At 35.7% G+C, this 19,520-nt stretch overlaps 1 protein-coding gene and 1 non-coding gene across 9 annotated transcripts in view; one reads left to right on the top strand and one right to left on the bottom strand.

Annotated features, from left to right (window-relative positions):
- The window catches only part of RBPJ (recombination signal binding protein for immunoglobulin kappa J region), a 95,490-nt gene that overhangs the window by 28,018 nt on the left and 47,952 nt on the right, over window positions 1–19,520 (bottom strand). For 6 of the 8 annotated variants that reach the window (XM_045550474.1, XM_045550478.1, XM_045550480.1 and 3 more), the window contains one exon: window positions 15,434–15,472. In XM_045550474.1, coding sequence (XP_045406430.1) covers window positions 15,434–15,472 — 39 coding nt within the window. Of the gene's footprint in view, window positions 1–10,863; window positions 10,973–15,433; window positions 15,473–16,534; window positions 16,582–19,520 lie in introns of those variants that run through there. The other 2 variants (XM_045550475.1, XM_045550482.1) reach the window with 2 other exon arrangements.
- LOC123637654 lies at window positions 6,091–6,194 on the top strand. The gene has a single exon (XR_006735003.1). It is a non-coding gene; the product is annotated as a small nucleolar RNA U13 (small nucleolar RNA).

Below are 19,520 nucleotides of genomic sequence, written 5' to 3'. Positions count from 1 at the left end.
AATTTTGGAAAAAAATACAACATTAATTCCTTCAAGTACAAACAAACTACTATAACTACATGCTTACTAAGCAAATGTTCTATAGAAAGTTCAATATCTTAAATATATTTATATATCCAATTATTTTTATATGCAATATTATATATTACAAAGAAAGTAAGCTCTACACAGATCAAACTATAACAATTCTGAATCAGCAGAATCCCAATTTTTGAATTTTTTACACATCACAAAATAAAATGCTATTCTATTTTATTATAAATAAAGACAGATGTAAATAAGAGGACAGCTATACAACGGTAGTAAGTTATTAAATGTGGGAAATTTTAGATTTCTAGCACTTACACACTAAGGCCTGGGGCAAATCATTTAACCTTATCCAGCCTGTTTCCAGATCTGGAGACTGGACATAATAACACAGGGTGGCCATGGAGATTGAGCATTTTGTATTTATTGACTGAAAAAAACTGTTAGCTGCAAGACAGAGAAGGTAACACCAGGATATAAATACATTGAGTACTAATCTCTACCACTGAAAAGGACCTCAAAAGTCCACATTTTAATGAAATACAATTATCCAAAGAGTGGTATGTACAAAAAGCAAGATTAAGGGAAATCCTATGTGAAGGAGGGGGTGGACAATAAAGGACTACATGCTGGGAAACGTTTCTTACAAGAGCTGAATTCTGAAAGAGGAGGAGTAGACACAGGAAGTGGGAGGAGGAAAGACTAAGGCTTCCAGGGCTTGGGAGCAGTACAGACAAAGGCGTGACTAACCTTGCGCATTTGGGTATAGTGGGATTTGGGTTAAGGGAGTAAGGCAGCCACAACAATAAAACCACAGCAGCTAACATTTCTTGAGTACTTACTATGTGCCAGGTCCCGAACTAAGCACTTTCAGTGCCTTATTTAATTGAATCCTAATAACCCAACAAACTAAGTACTGTTAATACCATTTTGGCTGTCTTGCCCAAGGTCTTGCAGTGAATAATTGGCAGTCAGGAACTGAAAATTCTGGAAGAGTCCAAAGGGAACTATGGCGGTGAATAACGTTGACAAGATGGGTAGAGTCAAATTGGGAAGAGCATTCCTTGAAAACTAGACATTTGTACAATTAAGTACTAAGTATAGAAGTTTGAGCTAATTCAAATATCACCCCACAACAGATGATAAAAGCAGTAGCAGGCAATAAAATTTTAGGAAGTCAGGAAAAACTTAAAATGTTTCAAATAAAAAACTCATCCCTTTGTGAAGTAGGACAAGATCACCATTCAATTTTCTCTCAATCCCATTATAGAAAAACTATGCTGTAGAAACTGGATTTTCAATCAAAGCTAAAGGCAATGAGAGATCTTGGGTTTTTTTTTAAATATATTATTAATTTTCCTTTTTAGTTAATTCTAGAGAAAGGATTAGAAAGCACAGAGACAAAACAAACTTATAAAAAGGCTCTTACACTAAAAAGAATGTAACACAAAATAATAGGGGACAGGAAACGTTTAACCTGTTTTTGGAGAAGTGGGTATGTATTACTAGTAGGTTCTGCTGACAAATGACAACCCTGAAGTGCCCCGGGACCTCCAAGTTGAAAGTATTCAATAGGTTTTTGGAAATATCCATTATAGTCCAGCAGAGAGATCTGAGCTGCAAAAGTGAGGTTCACTGGTATGTAATTGGCAAACGGAGTCTTGGAAGTGAATGAAATTTCCCAGAAGGAAAATGCAGTGACAGGAGAGTTAATTAGAAAATGCAGAAAAGGAAAGGGAGGTACAATTAAAAGGTGAGATGCAGAAGTCAAGGTCAGTTTAATTTTAGCAAAAAGTCTAATAGATGCCAGCTGGGAACGGGTGAAAGGGAAGCTGAAAGTCTCTCTTTTATCTGTAAATGAGAGGCCATTGTGATATCTAATGGATAAGAAAAAGAGCAGTAAATACTTGGAAATATCTTCTAGGGAATGGAAAAGGAAGCTGACTGTAGACAAGTAAAATGACTGAAGATCCACGGTATCAAAGGACCAGCAAATGTTGGAATCCAAAATTAATGGTACCAATTCCCACCAGCATTCCAAGGGTGGGAACAGGAAGAGAAAGTTCTCAAACATACTGGGTATTAGAGATGTAACCTGGAAGAGGATGACAATGACAAGGGATTTGAGGTGTTGCTCAGTCAGGTAACTGGACCATAAAGTTCAGGGTGGATAAGAAAACAAAAGTAAATCCAGGATAAAGCCAATATCCTGAACACAAGTGGCACAAAAGTCCCTGGCATAAGACTTGAAAAGCTACTAGATACTTGAAAAGAAAAATTTTAAGCTGTAAATGTAGTTCCCCAAACTAAATTCTACTTACATTTGTAGTCTCTATTGTATCATTTAGCAATTACTTGATTATGTTTGTCAGGTTTCATATTTATTTTTCTTGTCTTCCCAAATAGATTACAAAGTCTTAAAGGGCAAGATTCGTATTTTATACTTCTATCTCTTTCATGACAACTCATGTAAAGCAAGACAAAGTTAGTATTTGATAATACCTGAGGCAGTCACAAGTCCTTTCTACAAAGAAGATATTAATTATAATCATTAAAAGAGTTAAATTAAGCAATCACTCTGTGCCAGTACTCTTCTAAGCATGTATTAACATCAACAACCTTGAGGGTAACACTGTTACCCACATTTTAGAAACAGGGGAGAGGTTAAATAACTTTCCCAAGACCATATTAAAGAACCAGGATTCAAACCTAGGCAGTTTGGTTCTTGAGGACAAAATTATACTGTCATAGATATCTTGTAGTGGTTAAGAGCACAGCTTTGGTATCAAACAGACTAGGGTTTGAATCTTAATTTTCACTAAGCCTGAGCCTTTTCACACTGTGAAAAAAACTTTAAATTCGGCCACAAACTGACATATGGTGTCTGTAAAGTCTAGCTATTACTATTACTTCTTTAGAAAGGGGACTTCAATCTTTTAATAGTTAATAACTGCATAGAGTGCAGGGGGAGGGGAAATGGGACTTCCACTGAAGCTTTGAAGAGCAAACTTGAAAATGACCAAGGGTGAATGATCAAGCATCTTATTCGACTTGCAGAGCATAAGTAATGTGAGCATACTAGGTAAGCTGCATACCTATCCACCTTCCTACTGAAGATTTATTGAGAGCCTACCACATCCTAGGCACTGGGCATTGTGCTGGTTTCCAGAACTGGAAGTAAGTGGTCACGATTAAGATCTCAAGGTGCTTATGATGAATGCAGGGTGACAGCTCCAGTTTTCTTTATCTTTTCCCTCCTTTTTAGAATACAAATTCCTGGAAAAGTAACTAGAGCCTCAAGGTAAATCATTAATAATGGTTGTCCTGTAATAATAATTTGCCAAATAGCTTCCTTTGACAAGAAATATAAACTTTGCTTTATTAAACAGAACATTAGACATAAAAAATGATGTTCTCTGGCTATTAAAGCTAGATCATTTACTTTCTGCACCTTAAGATGTCATTAAAAAAAAACAGTATACTCTAAAGAAACACAATTAAATAGTAAAGCTCACAGAATGATAGCCCATATTCTTTTCATCCAAATAGAGTAGGGTTTTATCAATAAATAGGATTTCTATCTCAGCACTGTTGACATCCTGGACAAAATAACTCTCTGTTGTGAAGAGATTGTCCTGTGCACTGTAGAATGTTCAGCAGCATCTCTAGTTTTCATCCAGCAGATGCCAAAGGGAGGGGTGGAATGGAGTATTGTCACCTGGGTTAAAAACCACCCGAATAAACAAAAAAGATTCCAATGGTAAGGTGCCACAATCATCCAATATCTTTTTAAGAAAAAATGGGGGGGCCGGGTGCGGTGGGTCACGCCTGTAATCCTAACACTCTGGGAGGCCGAGGTGGGCAGATCATTTGAGCTCAGGAGTTCGAGACCAGCCTGAGCAAGAGTGAGACCCCCATCTCTACTAAAAAAAATATAGAAAGAAATTAGCTAGACAACTAAAATATATATAGAAAAAATTAGCCGGGCATGGTGGCGCATGCCTGTAGTCCCAGTTACTCGGGAGGCTGAGGCAGGAGAATACCTTGAGCCCAGGAGTTTGAGGTTGCTGTGAGCTAGACTGATGCCACGGCACGCTAGCCCAGGCAACAGAGTGAGACTCTGTCTCAAAAAAAAGAAAAAGAAAAAATGGGGGAAACTTTATTATTGGAAAAACATAATGTAGGTACTGAAGAATCCTTACCACTAGAATTACTATGTTTTATTATTGAATTGTTAAAAAAATATTAATGACAAAGTTAAAACTCAACTTTTTTGGAATAGTTTCTTTAAAACACAATGTAAATTTTGAAGTATGTTTTTTACTAATTTCATTTAATGATTTCTTACATATTCATTCCAAATGAAAACCAATTAAGAATTCTTTGAAGAACACCACGGAGCCAATATTTCTGAAAGAGTTTTCTTACTTAAAACATAGAGAAGCTCAAATGATTGAAATGTAGAAGGTATTTTTATGAATAATTTTACTAACATGAAATCATGGCAAATGCCCTTCTAGCTTAACATGTTTAAACTGCCATTACCTTTGTTAATTTTTTGGCTGTGGCGTTATAAATTCCACGCATTTTCTACACTGCAAACAAAACTCACGAAAAGAATGCCAAAATGAAACGTCCACAAATGGTAAGATAAGCCCATGTGCTGCTATCTCCAGTGAGTCTATTTTACTAGTTACACCACAGGAGGCAACAGGAGCCTGTGAAAGAAATCAAGCAAACAGAAGAACTTGGTCCTGGCAATCAGGGTAAAAAGAGAACTTCAATTAAGGGAAAACAGCCAATGGTATTAAATACTACAGAGTCATTAAGTAAGATAAAGATCAGAAAGTGTTCATAAACTTAGCAATTAGTTCATAAATTGAACAGTTACAAAAAATCTTTTCAGCGAGTTGGTGGAAAGGAAATCCAACTGCAGTAAACTGCAAAAAGAATGGCAAAATGAATGGGAGATAAGGAAGCGCAAAGAACATAAACCACGCTTCTTGGCTATTAAAGGAGTGTGGGGAGGGGAATAACTATGGGTATGGTAGAAAGTTTGTCTCTTCACAGAATTTTTTAAAAATGTGGATAAAAAAGGAACTCTTTAATTACTAAGATTGTTAAAGCTAATAAAAAGCTAAGAAGAAAAAAGAGAACATAAAGAAGCAGAACAGAAAGACCTACTACCTATAAACTGGGTACCCTCTAAGTGGCTGAAGGACAACACATGTTGAATTCTGAAGGATGAGATTAGAAAGACAGGGTGGGGTGAGATTGGGTCAAGCCTTAAACACCATGTTAACGTTTCTCAAAGTAAATTCATGGAGGCACGATCCTCCTTAAAAAACAGAGTTCTAAGGACCAAGACATATGGAAAACACTACATACCACATCTCCCTCTAGGACATAAATTACAGCAGTTTTAGTTCAGTGTCTTTACGGTGCTAACCACCATTCTTCTGAAAACAGACCCCCCTTGCGCCTTCACCACACTCATACACACCTTTGTGATTGGTCCAAGGGGTGAATAAACGATTTAAAGCAGATCAGTGGGGGAAAAGTAGGGGGCAAGAGAGGGGGAGGAGGCATGTGAGTCGGAAGCTAATTATAGCTAGCTCCATTTATTCTAGGAGAGGAAATCAACCACAAAGGTGGGAGGTCCAGACAGTCACCCTTACCAATAGGCTCACTCCTCGGATTGTTGTCACTTGTAAAATCCAAATAATAAAAGTTATAAAATGAACTCTGTCTTCTAATGAAATCTATTTTTGTTATACCAAGAATTTTAAAAGTAATTACACACACACAACACCACACGTGCAAACATTTTAAGAGACTGTCAAGAAGCACTACTACCATACACCATGGGTTGGCAAACCATGCAGGAGCCTGTTTCTGTAACCCCTAGGAGCTAAGCAAGCCTTTTACATTTTTAAAGACTATAAAAAAGAAAAGATGAATGTGCAACAGAGGCAACATGTGGTCCTCAAAGCCTAAAATGTATCCTACCGACTCTTCACAGAAAATGTTTCCTGATCCCTGAAAACAATAAAAAAATGAAAGATCCTTTTGTAGTTCATAAGTGTGATGATTGAGTGTTAACACTCAGGTGTGAGATGTGCCTCCCTCAAACCTTTTTACAATGTCGACACATTACCTGTCTGACATGAAAAAAAAAATTTCAAATGAAAGATTTTAAAAGAAAAAACTCTTCCTCAAAATTGGACGTGGGGACAGTTGAGGGTTCAGAAAGCTCAGCTTGGATTCTTCTCACTTCTACTTCAGAATGTGGCCAAAAGCCATCCAGATTTACAAACATACAACCCACACCCCACTACCAAATAAAAACCTCAAGAACTGTCCTGTTTTTGTCAGATTCTAGCAGATTCATCTTTTACACTTAGACGACATTCTCAAGTGAGCTCCACAATAGTTGTGGTTTATAATGGAAGTGTCCCTATCAAAGAAGTTTTAACGAAAACTACATTTATTTAAAAAAGCAAAACAAAATCACTGTAGGACAACTCAGAGCCTTAAATCTTCAAGCGGGGCATATTTGTATGCTACATTTTCCAAACTATTAAATCAGACCAAGATCTCCTTGTTTTTTCCCCAAGAAAGCTTTCTGAGAACTACTGCTTCCCCTAAAAGCCAGTTTTGAAAATGACAATCTAGGTCCTAAGACCCTTATAATACTAATAAACTACCATTGCTACGGCAGATGTCTGTATCAGTGACCAAAGTCAAATAGTACAGGTCCTGTACCTAGGGAAATGCCTGCAAATCTAATTCCCTCTCTGTGATAAAAGAAAAAATGTCCCATAGTTCCAAAAAATTTTCAGTATACAGATAGCTAAACTGCTTCAAATCCTGTCACACAGCTATGACACACATACCCTTTTAAATTCTGACAAATTCTTCAGGTTTTCTCCCTCCCAAATAGCCATGGGCCATTACATTGTGAGCAATGAGTCATCAACACTCCCAAGTTCTTTGTTTTAAAAGTTTATTTTGAAAATAAGCCATTTTGCTGTTTAAGGCTTTATATCTGGTGTAGAGAAAAACTTGGGGCTGGGGGAATTTGAGAATAGTGTGATGTACTGATAATCAAAGGCAGGTCATCACCTTGGTCCTTGTATTTCCAACCCTGGTTCATGCAAACGTGGCTCTTAGAATTCCAGGGACCACACAGTCCCTTCTTATTCTACCCTGTTCTCTTCTTCCCCCAAGAAGCCCTACAAACATAAAATTAGTCTAAGTAAAGCTGAATATTATTTGCTGCAACCACTTTTACATGATTTACTATTTATCAATTAATTACCTGACTAATAACTACATAGAGCAAAGGTCATGTATTATTACTATTCATGCAGATCACCTTTATGGTTTTATTTTACTATAAATCTGAATTCATTTTATGTTTACCTAGTTTATATGGCATTTGTTACTCACAGGTGTCTTATTATAAAACAAAAGAACTCATGACTAAGTTGAAACATGAATATTGTACCTTGTGATGCAAAACATAAAGTAGCCTCTAGCTACTAGAAAAGGGCCAAAACAGATATTAATCTAAGTCAACAATAAAAAATGAATGATTCTCCTATCTCAAAGTGAGGGGATGAATTATAAGGAGCAACGAGCACAAAAAACATTAACTTTAGCCATAATAATCCAGGGTAGACAAGGAAAACACACTGTTTTAAGAGTTTCTCATTAGGCACTGGCAAAATGCTTTTTAAAATGCTATGGAGGCCGGGTGCGGTGGCTCCTGCCTGTAATCTTAGCACTCTGGGAGGCCAAGGCGGGCAGATCGTTTGAGCTCAGGAGTTCAAGACCAGCCTGAGCAAGAAAGAGACCTCGTCTCTACTAAAAATAGAAAAAAAAAAAAAAAAAAAACATTAGCCAGTCAACTAAAAATAGAAACAAAAAATCAGCCAGGCATGGTGGCTCCCAACTACTCGGGAGGCTGAGGCAGGAGGATCACTTGAACCCAGGAGTTTGAGGTTGCTGTGAGCTAGGCTGACACCACGGCACTCACTGTAGCCTGGGCAACAAAGTGAGGCTCTGTCTCAAAAAAAATAAAAAATAAAATAAAAATGAGTTGTTTACTTCCTATTATTGACTTTTAAGAGTTCTTTTCATCTTTATTCTTAATTTTGATGAAATAAAATTTATCAATTTCTTCCATACATTGTGTTTTTGGTCCTGTATCTAAGAAATCTTTGCCTAGTCCAAAGTCACAAATATTTTCCATGTTTTCTTCTAAAAGCTATATAAAGTTTTACACTTAAGTCTGTATTGAGCTAATTTCTGTACATGGTGCTATGTGTAGATTGTAGTTACTTTGTGTTAGAGGGGGGCAGGAGGTAGCATACGGATGTCCAATTGCTCCAGAATCAATTATTAACTATGAATCAACTATCTTCATCTAACTAAATTGCCTTTGCACCTTGATGGGAAAACAACTGACCGTGTATCTGAAGAACTACTTCTGGCCACCATTCTCTTGCAGATCTATTTAGCTAGCTTGATGTCAATACCATACTTATTACTGTAGCTTTATAAGTTCTGAAACCAGGCAGTATAAGTTCTTGTTGCTCTTTTCCAAGGTTGTTCTGGCTACTCTAGGTTGTTTGCATTTCCATATGAATTTCAGAAACAGCTTTTCAACAGCTACGAAAAAGCCTGCTGGAATTTTTACTAGGATTGTGTTGAGTCCGTACATCAATTTGGAAAGAACCGGTATCTTAACAATATTAAGTCTTCTGCCTAAAGAACATTTATTTAGGACTTCCAAGTTCTCCTAGCAGTGTTTGGTAGTTTTCAGGGTAGAGTTTTTGCACATCTTTTGTCAGATTTTCCTTAAGGATTAGGCCAGGCCCGGTGGCTCATGGCTGTAATCCTAGCACTCTGGGAGGCCGAGGTGGGAGGATTGCTCGAGGTCAGGAGTTCAATACCAGTCTGAGCAAGAGCGAGACCTGTCTCTACTAAAAAAAATAGAAAGAAATTAGCAGGCCAACTAAAAATATATAGAAAAAATTAGCCGGCACAGTCGCATATGCCTGTAGTCCCAGCTACTTGGGAGGCTGAGGCAGAAGGATTGCTTAAGCCCAGGAGTTAGAGGTTGCTGTGAGCTAGGCTGACACCAAGGCACTCTAGCCAGGGCAAAAGAGTGAGATTCTGTCTCCAAAGAAAAAAGAATTACCTATTTTTTGATACTACTGTAAATGGTACTACTTCAAAATTTCAATTTCTCATTGTTTATTGCTAGAGAATAGAAATACAATTTAGTTTTATATGTTGATCATGTATCCTAGTACCTTGTTAAATTCACTTATTAGTTGTAATAGTGTTTTTTAAAGATTCCATGAATTTTCTATATAAATGATCATGACATCTGTAAGTAAAGACAGTTTTACTTTTTTCTTTCCAATCTGGATATCTTTTATTTCATGTTCTGGCCTTATTATACTGATGAGAACCTCAAGTACAATACTGAATGAAAGTAGTGAGAGTAGACATTCATTCTTGTGTTGTTCCTGATGTTAGAGGAAAAGCATTCGGCACTTCATCAGCAAGTATGATGTTAAATGTAGTTTTTTATAGGTACCTTTTATCAGGATGAGAAAATTCCCTTTTATTCCTAGTTTGCTGAGAATTTCTATTAAGAATAAATGTCAAAAGCTTTTGCTAAAACCCTTGAGATAACTATATGATTTTCCTTTTTGTTAATATATTGAATTATGCTGTTTTCCATTCCTCAGATAAATCTCACTAGGTCATGATATATCATCCCTTTAATATATTGTTGGATTCCATTTGAAAATTTAAGACTTTTTACATCTATGTTCATATGGGATATTGGACTATAATTTTATTTTCTTGTAACGTCTTGTCTGCTTTTAGTAAGAAGGTAATGCTGTCTTCACAGAATGATTCGTAAAGTATGTCCTGCTCTCTAATTTTCTGGAAGAGTATATATAAATGTGGGATAATTTTTTTCTTAAATATATGGTAGAATTCAACAGTAAAGCCATGTGGGCCTGCAGTTTTCTCTGTCAGAAGGTTTGTAATTACAAATTCTATTTCTTTTGATATAGAGCTATTCAGGTTACTGTTTCTTCTTCAGTAAGTTTTGTTATAATAGTTTGCTAGTTTTAAGGAATTTATGCATTTCTTCAAAAGTTATTGAACGTATTGGCAATAGGTTATTTATAATATTCACTTACCTTTTAAATACCTTTAGAATCTGTAGTTATGTCATCTTTCTTGTTAACCCTAATAATTTCTACAGAATCAAATTTCTATCTGATATGATTGTCCTTCTGCTTGAAGAATTTCTTTTAGCATTGTAGCTCAGGCTTGTTTTTGATTAAAGCTTTCAGGGTTTTTTTTGTTTGTTTCAACTGTCACTTTATTGCAAGATGGTAGAATTATTTACAGATTTAAACTATAGCTTGGCGATCTTTAGTCAGGCAGCAAATTTTAACAAAAGCAAACCTCTTATTCAAAAGTGATCATGTAACAACCCCAAATGCAGAATAAGAAGGATGAGAAATATCTGACTGGTCAATAGATCTAGTTCTTTCACTATATGAAACTCAAACTTTTCATTTTTATGAAAGGTACACTTTAACTTCTGTAGACAGCAACATGGAAGGATTTTGTCACACTAAAGCTTTCAGTTTTTAATGTCTAAAAAAGTTTGTATCATCTGGGTATAGAATTCTAGGTTGACCAGTATTTTCCCCCCTCAACCACTTCAAAGCTCTTGCTCCTCTCTTATCCCTAGCAAGGTTTCAGATGAAAAATCTGCTTATCTGTCATCCTTACCTTTGCTCCTTGGTACATAATTTGTCTTTTGTCTCTGTTGCTTTTAAGATTTTCTCTTTATCACTGATTATAGTCAATTTGATTATGAAGTGTTTCTGTGTAGTTTTTGTACTTGGGATTCACCGATTTTCTACAATTTACACCAAAGAAATTTTTTAGCCATTATTACTCCATATATTGTTTTAGTTATACCCTCCCCTTCAATGACTCTAATTACATGTACATTAGAGGCTACCGACAATAAACCATACCTCACTAATGCTCACCCCTTTTTTCAGACTTTTTCTGTGTACTTCATTTTAGATAGTTTCTATTACTATGTCAAGTTCATTAATCAATTCTTTATCAATTCTAAAATTTATCCCATTAAGTGCATTTTTTTTTACCTTAAATATTGTAGTTTCCATCTTTAGAAATCTGATTTGGAGATATATATGTGTATATATATATATATATACACACATACACAAACACACACACACACATATATATATAATATTTTATTTTATTTTAACTTGTTCAGTCTCTCCTCTACTTCAGGTATCTACAAATTACAGCCTGTGGGCCAAATCCAACCTACCACCTACTTTAGAAATTAAACTGTACTAGTACGCAGATACACCAATTGTTTATACATTGTCTATGGCTGCTTTTTGTGCTACAACAGAGTTGAGTAGTATAACAGAGGCTATGTGGGCAAAAAAACCTAAAATATTTACCATCTGATCCTTTAAAGAAAAATTTTCCCAACTCTTGATCTTAGCATCTTGAACATACAGAAGACAAGTATAATAACTGTTTTAATGTTTTTATGAAGCTGGGTGTAGTGGCTACTGCCTGAAATTTGAGCACTTTGGGAAGCTGAGGCAGGAGGATCGTTTGAGGCCAGGAGTTCAAGACCAGCCTGGACAACACAGGAGTCCCTGTCTCTCTTTTTTTTCTTTTTAAGGGAGGGTGGGGGAAATGTCTTTATTTACTAATTCTATCATGTATGTCATTTCTGGGTTAGTTTTGATTGACTGACTTTTCTCCTCATTACGGACCATATTTTCCTACTTCATTGTATGACTGATATAATCTGATTTTGCCTTTCTGAGTGCTGGGTATTTTTCTATTAATATTACTCTACTCTTGAGCTTTGTCCTAGTACACAGTTAAGTTAGTTGGAACAAGTCTGATCCTTTCAATCCTACTTTGTCAGGTGAAACCAGAGCATCATTTAGTACGGACCCAATTTTACAGCATTACTGAAGCAAAACCAGAGCATCATTTAGTATGGACCCAATTTTACACCATTACAGGATGTTACAGTATAACATCCTGTAAATTATGAGCTTTACACTCTGGCTATTTTTAACAGGCACAATTTGTAGCCCTAAGTAAGCTTCAGGAATTACTTCCTCTAATTCTGTTGAGTGGTCCCTCTTTCTCCTCACCACCACCTCAAACATATGTGGCAGTTCTATCCAGTTCTCTGCCCTGCTAACTCTGACCTGTTGGCCTCCCTGAATCCACAGCTTCACGTGGGTTCCCTCCACCCTATACCATGTGCTAGAAACTCTCTCCAGGCACTAAGCTGGGACAATCACAAGGCTCATCTCATTTGTCTCCTGTTTCTGAGGAATCACTATACTTCCTTGGCTGATATTCAATATCTTGAAAAATCATTGTTTTATATAGATAGATACAGGTAGATAGATAAGAGTCCAGGATGTTAGTTTTTTCAGGCCAGAGAGTAATTCTAGTTCCTGTTATTCCATCTTGGCCAGAAGCAAAAGTCCTAAAAGCTGCTAAAATTTTCCAAACAAGGAAAACCGCTTAAAAAGCAAATAATGGAAAATCATGATAAAGCAGATAGAACCAAACTATATATTATTGTATTTATTTAGAGAATGAAAAGGAAAGTTTCCTATTAAGTTTATCATTGTCTTGACTGTTATTTTTATAGATTGCTATTCTACATTAAAGTGACTAACTTATTTATCAAAATATATCATTACATTAGAAGTCACTTCAACTAATTGCCACTGCTACTTAAATAAAAATATCTATTAAATTTTAAATTTCAAAATGCTGACACATGTGAATACAGCAATTCCATTTAATCAGAATTTAACAGATATGTAAAAATAATTGAAAATATATTTACATGGCCCTGTAAGACAAGTTATATTTTCTTAGACTACTTGATCTAGAATACGAAATGCTTTAAAATTTTTTTTTCTAATTTTAAAATAACTATAGGATTTCAGAAAAGTTGTAAGAGTACAAAGAATTCGTAGTCACCTTACACCCAGACTCTCCAAATGTCTGGCATTTTACCATATTCACATATTATCATATTGTTTAAACCATGTAAGAGCACATTGTAGACATAATATCACTTTCACCAAAACACTTCAGTATTTATTTCCTAAAAACAAAGACATTCTTTTATACAATCACGATGCAATTATCACTGATGATACTAACATCTAATCTACAGATTTATTCAAACTTTATCAATTGTCCCACTAACATCGTTTATGGGAAGGTGGGGGGTGGGTATCTTAGGAAACTTTTGCCCTCAGGCCAAATCACGATGGCCACTGGTTTTTGTAAATAAAGTTGTGCTGGAACACAGATATGCCATGCATTCACAGATTATCTAGGGCTCATTTGGAAATACAAAAATACAAGAGCAGAATTGAGAAGTCTCAACAAGACTCAGTGTGGCCCTTAAAGCATAATATGTTTATTATCTGATCCATTACAGAAAACATTTTACAACTCCATCTTTATAGCAAAAGAAAAAATATTTTCCTAGTTTAGGATTTGCTTGAAAATAGTTGTTATATCTCCTTTAATCTGGAGCAGTTCATCAGTCTTTGTTTTTCATGATCTTGACATTTCTGAAGAGTAAATATCACTTACTTTATAGAATGTCTCTCAATTTGTATCTGTCTGATATTTCCTTATTTTTAGATTTAGCTCATGCATTTTTGACAACAATACCACAAAAGTGACAATGTATCCTTCTTGGGATGCACATGATATCTGTCCATTACTGGTGATGTCAATTCAGATCATGTGATTAAGATGGTATCTGCCAGTTTTCTCTAATATGTTATTATTTTTTCCTTTATAATTAAAACATACTTTATGAGGACACATTTTGAGACTGTAAATATTTGGTTTCTCACAAAACTTTAATTCAATAAAGTATCCACTGATGATTTTTGCCTGAAACAATTACCACTACTGAGGTTATCAAATAGTTACTTCTTAATTTCATCATTCCTTCTACATTTATTATGTGGCATTCTTCTATTAGAAAAAGCTATCCCCTTTCCCACATTTATTAATTAATTTACATAAATAATATTTATATAAATAATATTTATACTGAGATTAATGACCTCAGTACAGACATCTATCTAAACTGTCACTTTAATACAAGTTTTAAACCATTATTACCATTTTTTATTTTGGTGATCTCAGTGGCTAACAGGAATCCCTTCAAACTGTCTCTTCTATCCTTCCAATAGGTCCCAATCATTCTTTAACTGCAAAGCTTTTGTAATAATAGCAATAATTTGGAAATTAGCTAAATGGCCATATATGTGAAATAGTAAATAAAAAGTGATACAAAGACAATGGAAAACCATGGAGCCATTAAAAAGAACTATCAAGATAGAAGATGTGCTGGTAAGAGGAGTTGAAAGATGCAGAACAATGGCAGCGTATGATACCAGTTGAGTTTAAATAGAAAAAAAAGACGAGAATATACACATATGCATACAATTGTCTTGAAAGATACAAAAGAGAAATTGCTAACAGTGCAGGATTTGTGTTAATTCCAGGACTATGACTGTGGAACTGGATGTCTTACAACCTTTGGCTGTTAGAAATTTTTAAAATCATTTTCAAGGCTAATACTTTTAAATTTAACATTTATAATTAAAAAATATATTGTAAAATTAATTTGTATAATAAGAACAGGGTATGATATTCTCATTAAAAACAGGTAAAAATCTTTTCTTTAAAATTCTTTTCTAAAAGCATTCATTAAATCTTTCAAGTCTCACCTGCAATCAACAAATTGTGATTGGCTAAACGGTGCTAGATACAGAAACTAGCTGTGCATGGCCACCAGTATTGCATTCACTATATCACATTCAAAATTAGGCCTGGTGTGGTGACTCATGCCTATAATCCCAGCACTTTGGGAAGTGGGAGGATTGCTTGACACCAGGGGTTAAGAGATTGCAGTGAGCTATGATGGGGCCACTGCACTCCAGCTTGGGTGACACAGCAAGACCTTGTCACTAAAAAAAATAACAATAAAAAATAAAAAAACCTCAAGACTAATTCTCAGGAAGGTTTTGTTTTTCCTTTTGAACTATATCCTCTCACTCCTCCTTGGGGGGAGAGAGGAAAAGGGGAGAAAAGAAAATGGGAATAAGTTTATGCTCTAGATACCACTATTTGAATGACTTCAAGAGCATCTAATATTGTTTCTAAAACAGCAGGATCTATACTTTTATGACATGTTTGCATGCAAGTCTGACTAATATTATGTAATGCTTACCTAGTGAGTCGTTTAGGTGGAGGCCGCTCACCAAATTTCCTGAAAAAGAACAAAAGAAAAAAAATTAAATAAGCTGTATGATACACTTCGCAGTAAGCTTTTTAGGCACCATGAAATCTCTGTTATGACATATTTCAACCTCACTGAAAACAGTAAAAAGAGAAATCCTCTAGTAAGCATCTGTACCCATAAATAACAAAATACACATTTAAAATGGTTCTTAAACAAAACCAACACACCCACTCTGATGAAGTAGCTTACTGATCAGACAGAGATGACAGGTATCTTTTAGAGACAGCTCACAAGAAAACAATTAATCAAAGACCCTTAGTCACACATAATCTGCAGACCTGAGGAAAACTCTCACAGCTGAAGAGATGATATAGAGCTCACAAGTGTTTATCATGTGTCAGGCACTATGCTATAAATTTTTTATTACTTGCCTTATTTAATCATTATAAAATAATTCTATAAGATATACATAGGCCTCATTTTAAAGATGTGAAAAACAACTTGCCCAGTGTCACAAAGTAAATTAAGTGCCAAGAAGAGCTAAAATTTAAACACAAATTTTGACAATTAGCCTATATGGTTTCTAGCCCTTTAGAAGTGAAACATGCTAAATAGCCTCTCATAGATGCATTTCAACTGGTTGGGAGAGAGCCACAACAGAAGCAGGTGCAGCAGGGCAGGTGGCTCACACCTATAATCCTAGTACTCCGGGAGGTCGAGGTGGAGGATCGCTTGAGCTCAGGAGTTGGACACCAGCCTGAGCAAGAGTGAGACCCCATCTCTACTAAAAATAGAAAAATTAGCTGGAGTCATGGCACATGCCTGTACCCCCAGCTACTCGGGATGCTGAGGCTAGAGGATCGATTGAGCCCAAGAGTTTTAAGTTGCAGTGAGCTACTATGATGGCATTGCATTCTACCCCAGGGCAATCCAGAGTGAGACTCTGTGGAAAAGGAAAGAAAGAAAAGCAGGTGCAAAGGCAAAAAAAAGCACAATTCAGGCTGGAATTAGAAAACAACATTCAAGTTATGAGAAAGGCTCTAGAGTAAGATTGGCTGGGCTCAAATCCATGATTCGGTATTTACTTACTGTGTAACCCTGAAGTTACTTGACTCTCTAGGTCTCAGTTTTGTCATCTGTAAAAAGGATGCAGCGAATGTACTTCCCTCAAGGAGTTGTTGAGGGAATTAAATGTTAATTAATGTATAGAAACATACAGAACAGTGCTCAGAACACAGTAAGTTAGTGGTCCCCAAGCCCCAGGGTCTCAGACCGCTACAGCAGGTGAGCGGCTACGGTAGGTGAGAGACTACAACAGGTGAGAGGCTACAGATGCTGAGCAGCAACGGGAGAGCAAGAGAAGCTTCATCTGTATTTACAGCCACTTAGCAGCAGCATTAGATTCTTATATAAACTTGATCCCTACTGTAAACTGCGCATGCGAGGGATCCAGGTTGTATGCTCCTTATGAGAATCTAATGCCTGATGATCTGAGATGGAACTGAGGCGGTGATGCTAGCGCTGGGGAGCGGCTGCAAATACAGATGATCATTAGCAGAGAGGTTTCACTGCAGAATAAATGTAATGTGTTTGAATCATCCCAAAACCATTTGCCTACCCCTGACCCCGGGCCATGGAAAAACTATCTTCCATGAAACTGGTCCCTGATGCCAAAAAGTTGGCGACTGCTGCAGTATGTGTTCCACAAATGCTAGTAATTATCACCATTTTTAGTTATAAATGGTTAACCCAAAACAACTAAAGGAACTAAGTACGATGCTCATGGAGATAAGTATGTGAGAAGAAACTAACTGTAGTTCCTATGTGATGACCTGTTATTTTCTCTAAAATAGGAAATGTAAACTTGTTCTGAAAGAGATGGTGAAGGCACAGCACTTGAAAAAGACCAATACACGCTGTTTTTTGTTTTGTTTTGAAGCAAGATTGTGGTTATAAACAGTTACTTGTTCACAGTCAGAGATTATGGAGCCTTATTTGACTTAAAGATTCCTCTACTACATTTGTGATGTTCCACAAGATCAACTTTGATGATAAAAGTTATAGGATCACACTTAGTTCATTTTGTTGAGTAAATGCCATATGATGACACTTTATGAACTGATAATTATAAGCAATGGGTATCTGTGACTGAATATTTGAATATTTCATTAACCCTGAAATACTGAAAAGTTTAATTAATAAAGCACACAAATGAGCAAATAATCCAACTTTTTGAAAGAATAGTTATGATTAGTTCTCCATGATTTTATCCTACAGGATATTCAATTTTTTTAAATCAAGAAACAAAACACAGTGTTTTAGTGGTAATATCAGCAAGGCGGCCGAAGATCACAGGTTCAAAACAATGAGCTACTGACTGACCCATGAATTGCAGCTATGAAATTAAATCTGCTCCTAAATCTTTTTCCACAAAAAAAAACCCCAAAAAACAAAAAAATCTTTCTTCCTTTTTTTTTTTTTAAAACAGACACTGTCTTGCACTGTTACCCAGGCTGGAATGCATTGGCCCAATCATAGCTCACTGTAACCTTTAACTCCTGGGCTCAAAAGATCCTCCTGCCTCACCCTCCCAAGCAGCTGGGACTACAGGCACATACAACCACACCAGGCTATTTTTTTTTAGATTTTGTAGTGTGTCAGGGTCTTGCTATGTTCCCCAGGGACTGGCCTCTTAATTTCTGGCTCAAGCAATTGTCCTGTTGTGACTACAAGATTGAGCCACCTGCCTGGCCACTTTTTGAACCTTTGAAACTGATTAAATGTATGATTACAATAAAACAGCCTTACTAGGTTAGATATGAATACTGTACAAAAACCAAGAAGTTTAAGATACTCTTTAAAATATTTCTTAAATAGATACAGAAACTTATACGTATATATATATATATATATATATATATATATGCAGAGTTATACTTTAAAAAGAGAAGCAAAGTGAGGTATGATCAAATTCTACCTAAGGGCTTACAATGGTAATTTGAGAGAGAGACAGAGTGAACACATGAGATAAAACATTTTAATGATGCTGCCACCCATCATACTAGTTACTAATACTATAACCAGCAAGTGCCATTTGGGATGTAACACAGGATCTAACATAGGTTTATTACGTGACTACTAAGAGATTCACTGCACTCAAAATTCAACTGTAAATTTTGCCCCTTGCTGCTCTGAAATTCTCTCAAAGTTAGGCTAACAAGTAAATGTTGATTAAAATATCTAAGTCCTTTTTTATACTCATTTGATCAAGTCAACAATTACAAAACATGCTTCTGCAACATCACTCCCGCTGCCACAGAAAACACGAATAAAAACACTCAATACATTTACCTGCTGAGCCTGGACAGCATTTTATACAAAACAATGCATTCTTCTAAATCTTATAAACATTATTGCAATCAAATTGTTTCTTCAGTAGGTAATAAAGCATCTCAAATAATTGTTGTGTGCAATCCTGATCCTCTATTTTTAATGCACATGCCATCACGTTCCTATTTATCTCATTAAGACTAATGGTTACTGTATTACTGGAGTGACAAAAGAATAAGAAAATGAGTTTTCTTATAAAGAATAAGAAAATGAGCTGGTTAATAATGCATAATTCTGAAGGTCACAATCAAACTAAATTTTAATTATTTACTAAATTTTCATAGGTCTACATATTAAAACTGTGTAGTTACACCAAGGCACTACATGTATCCTACACTTACCAAAATTCATCTACACCACTAATTTGATATACAACTAACACACAAAACTTCAAGAATTATCTAAAAAAGAAAGCCCATCTTTAAACATGGTGATTCAACAAAATTCGTGCCATAGGACTTATATTATGCAATCAAAATAATCACTTCTCAGCAGAATGACAACCGTCAGCTATCAATTACTCAGAGACTGATTATAATTTAAAGATTAGGCTCTGTCTTTCCCTCTTTAAATAGCAAACAGTGAGACAGGTAGGTAGACATTTTTATCTTTATTTGCAATCTTTTTTAAAAACAAGATGTCTGCTGACAGGATCTTTGTTGACAACTAAACCAGAAATAAGTTG

This window comes from Lemur catta, chromosome 4 (assembly GCF_020740605.2).
Source record: "Lemur catta isolate mLemCat1 chromosome 4, mLemCat1.pri, whole genome shotgun sequence".
Classification (NCBI taxonomy): domain Eukaryota; kingdom Metazoa; phylum Chordata; class Mammalia; order Primates; family Lemuridae; genus Lemur; species Lemur catta.
Note: the sequence above shows the minus strand (reverse complement) of the source record. Positions and strands in the feature narration are given on the sequence as shown.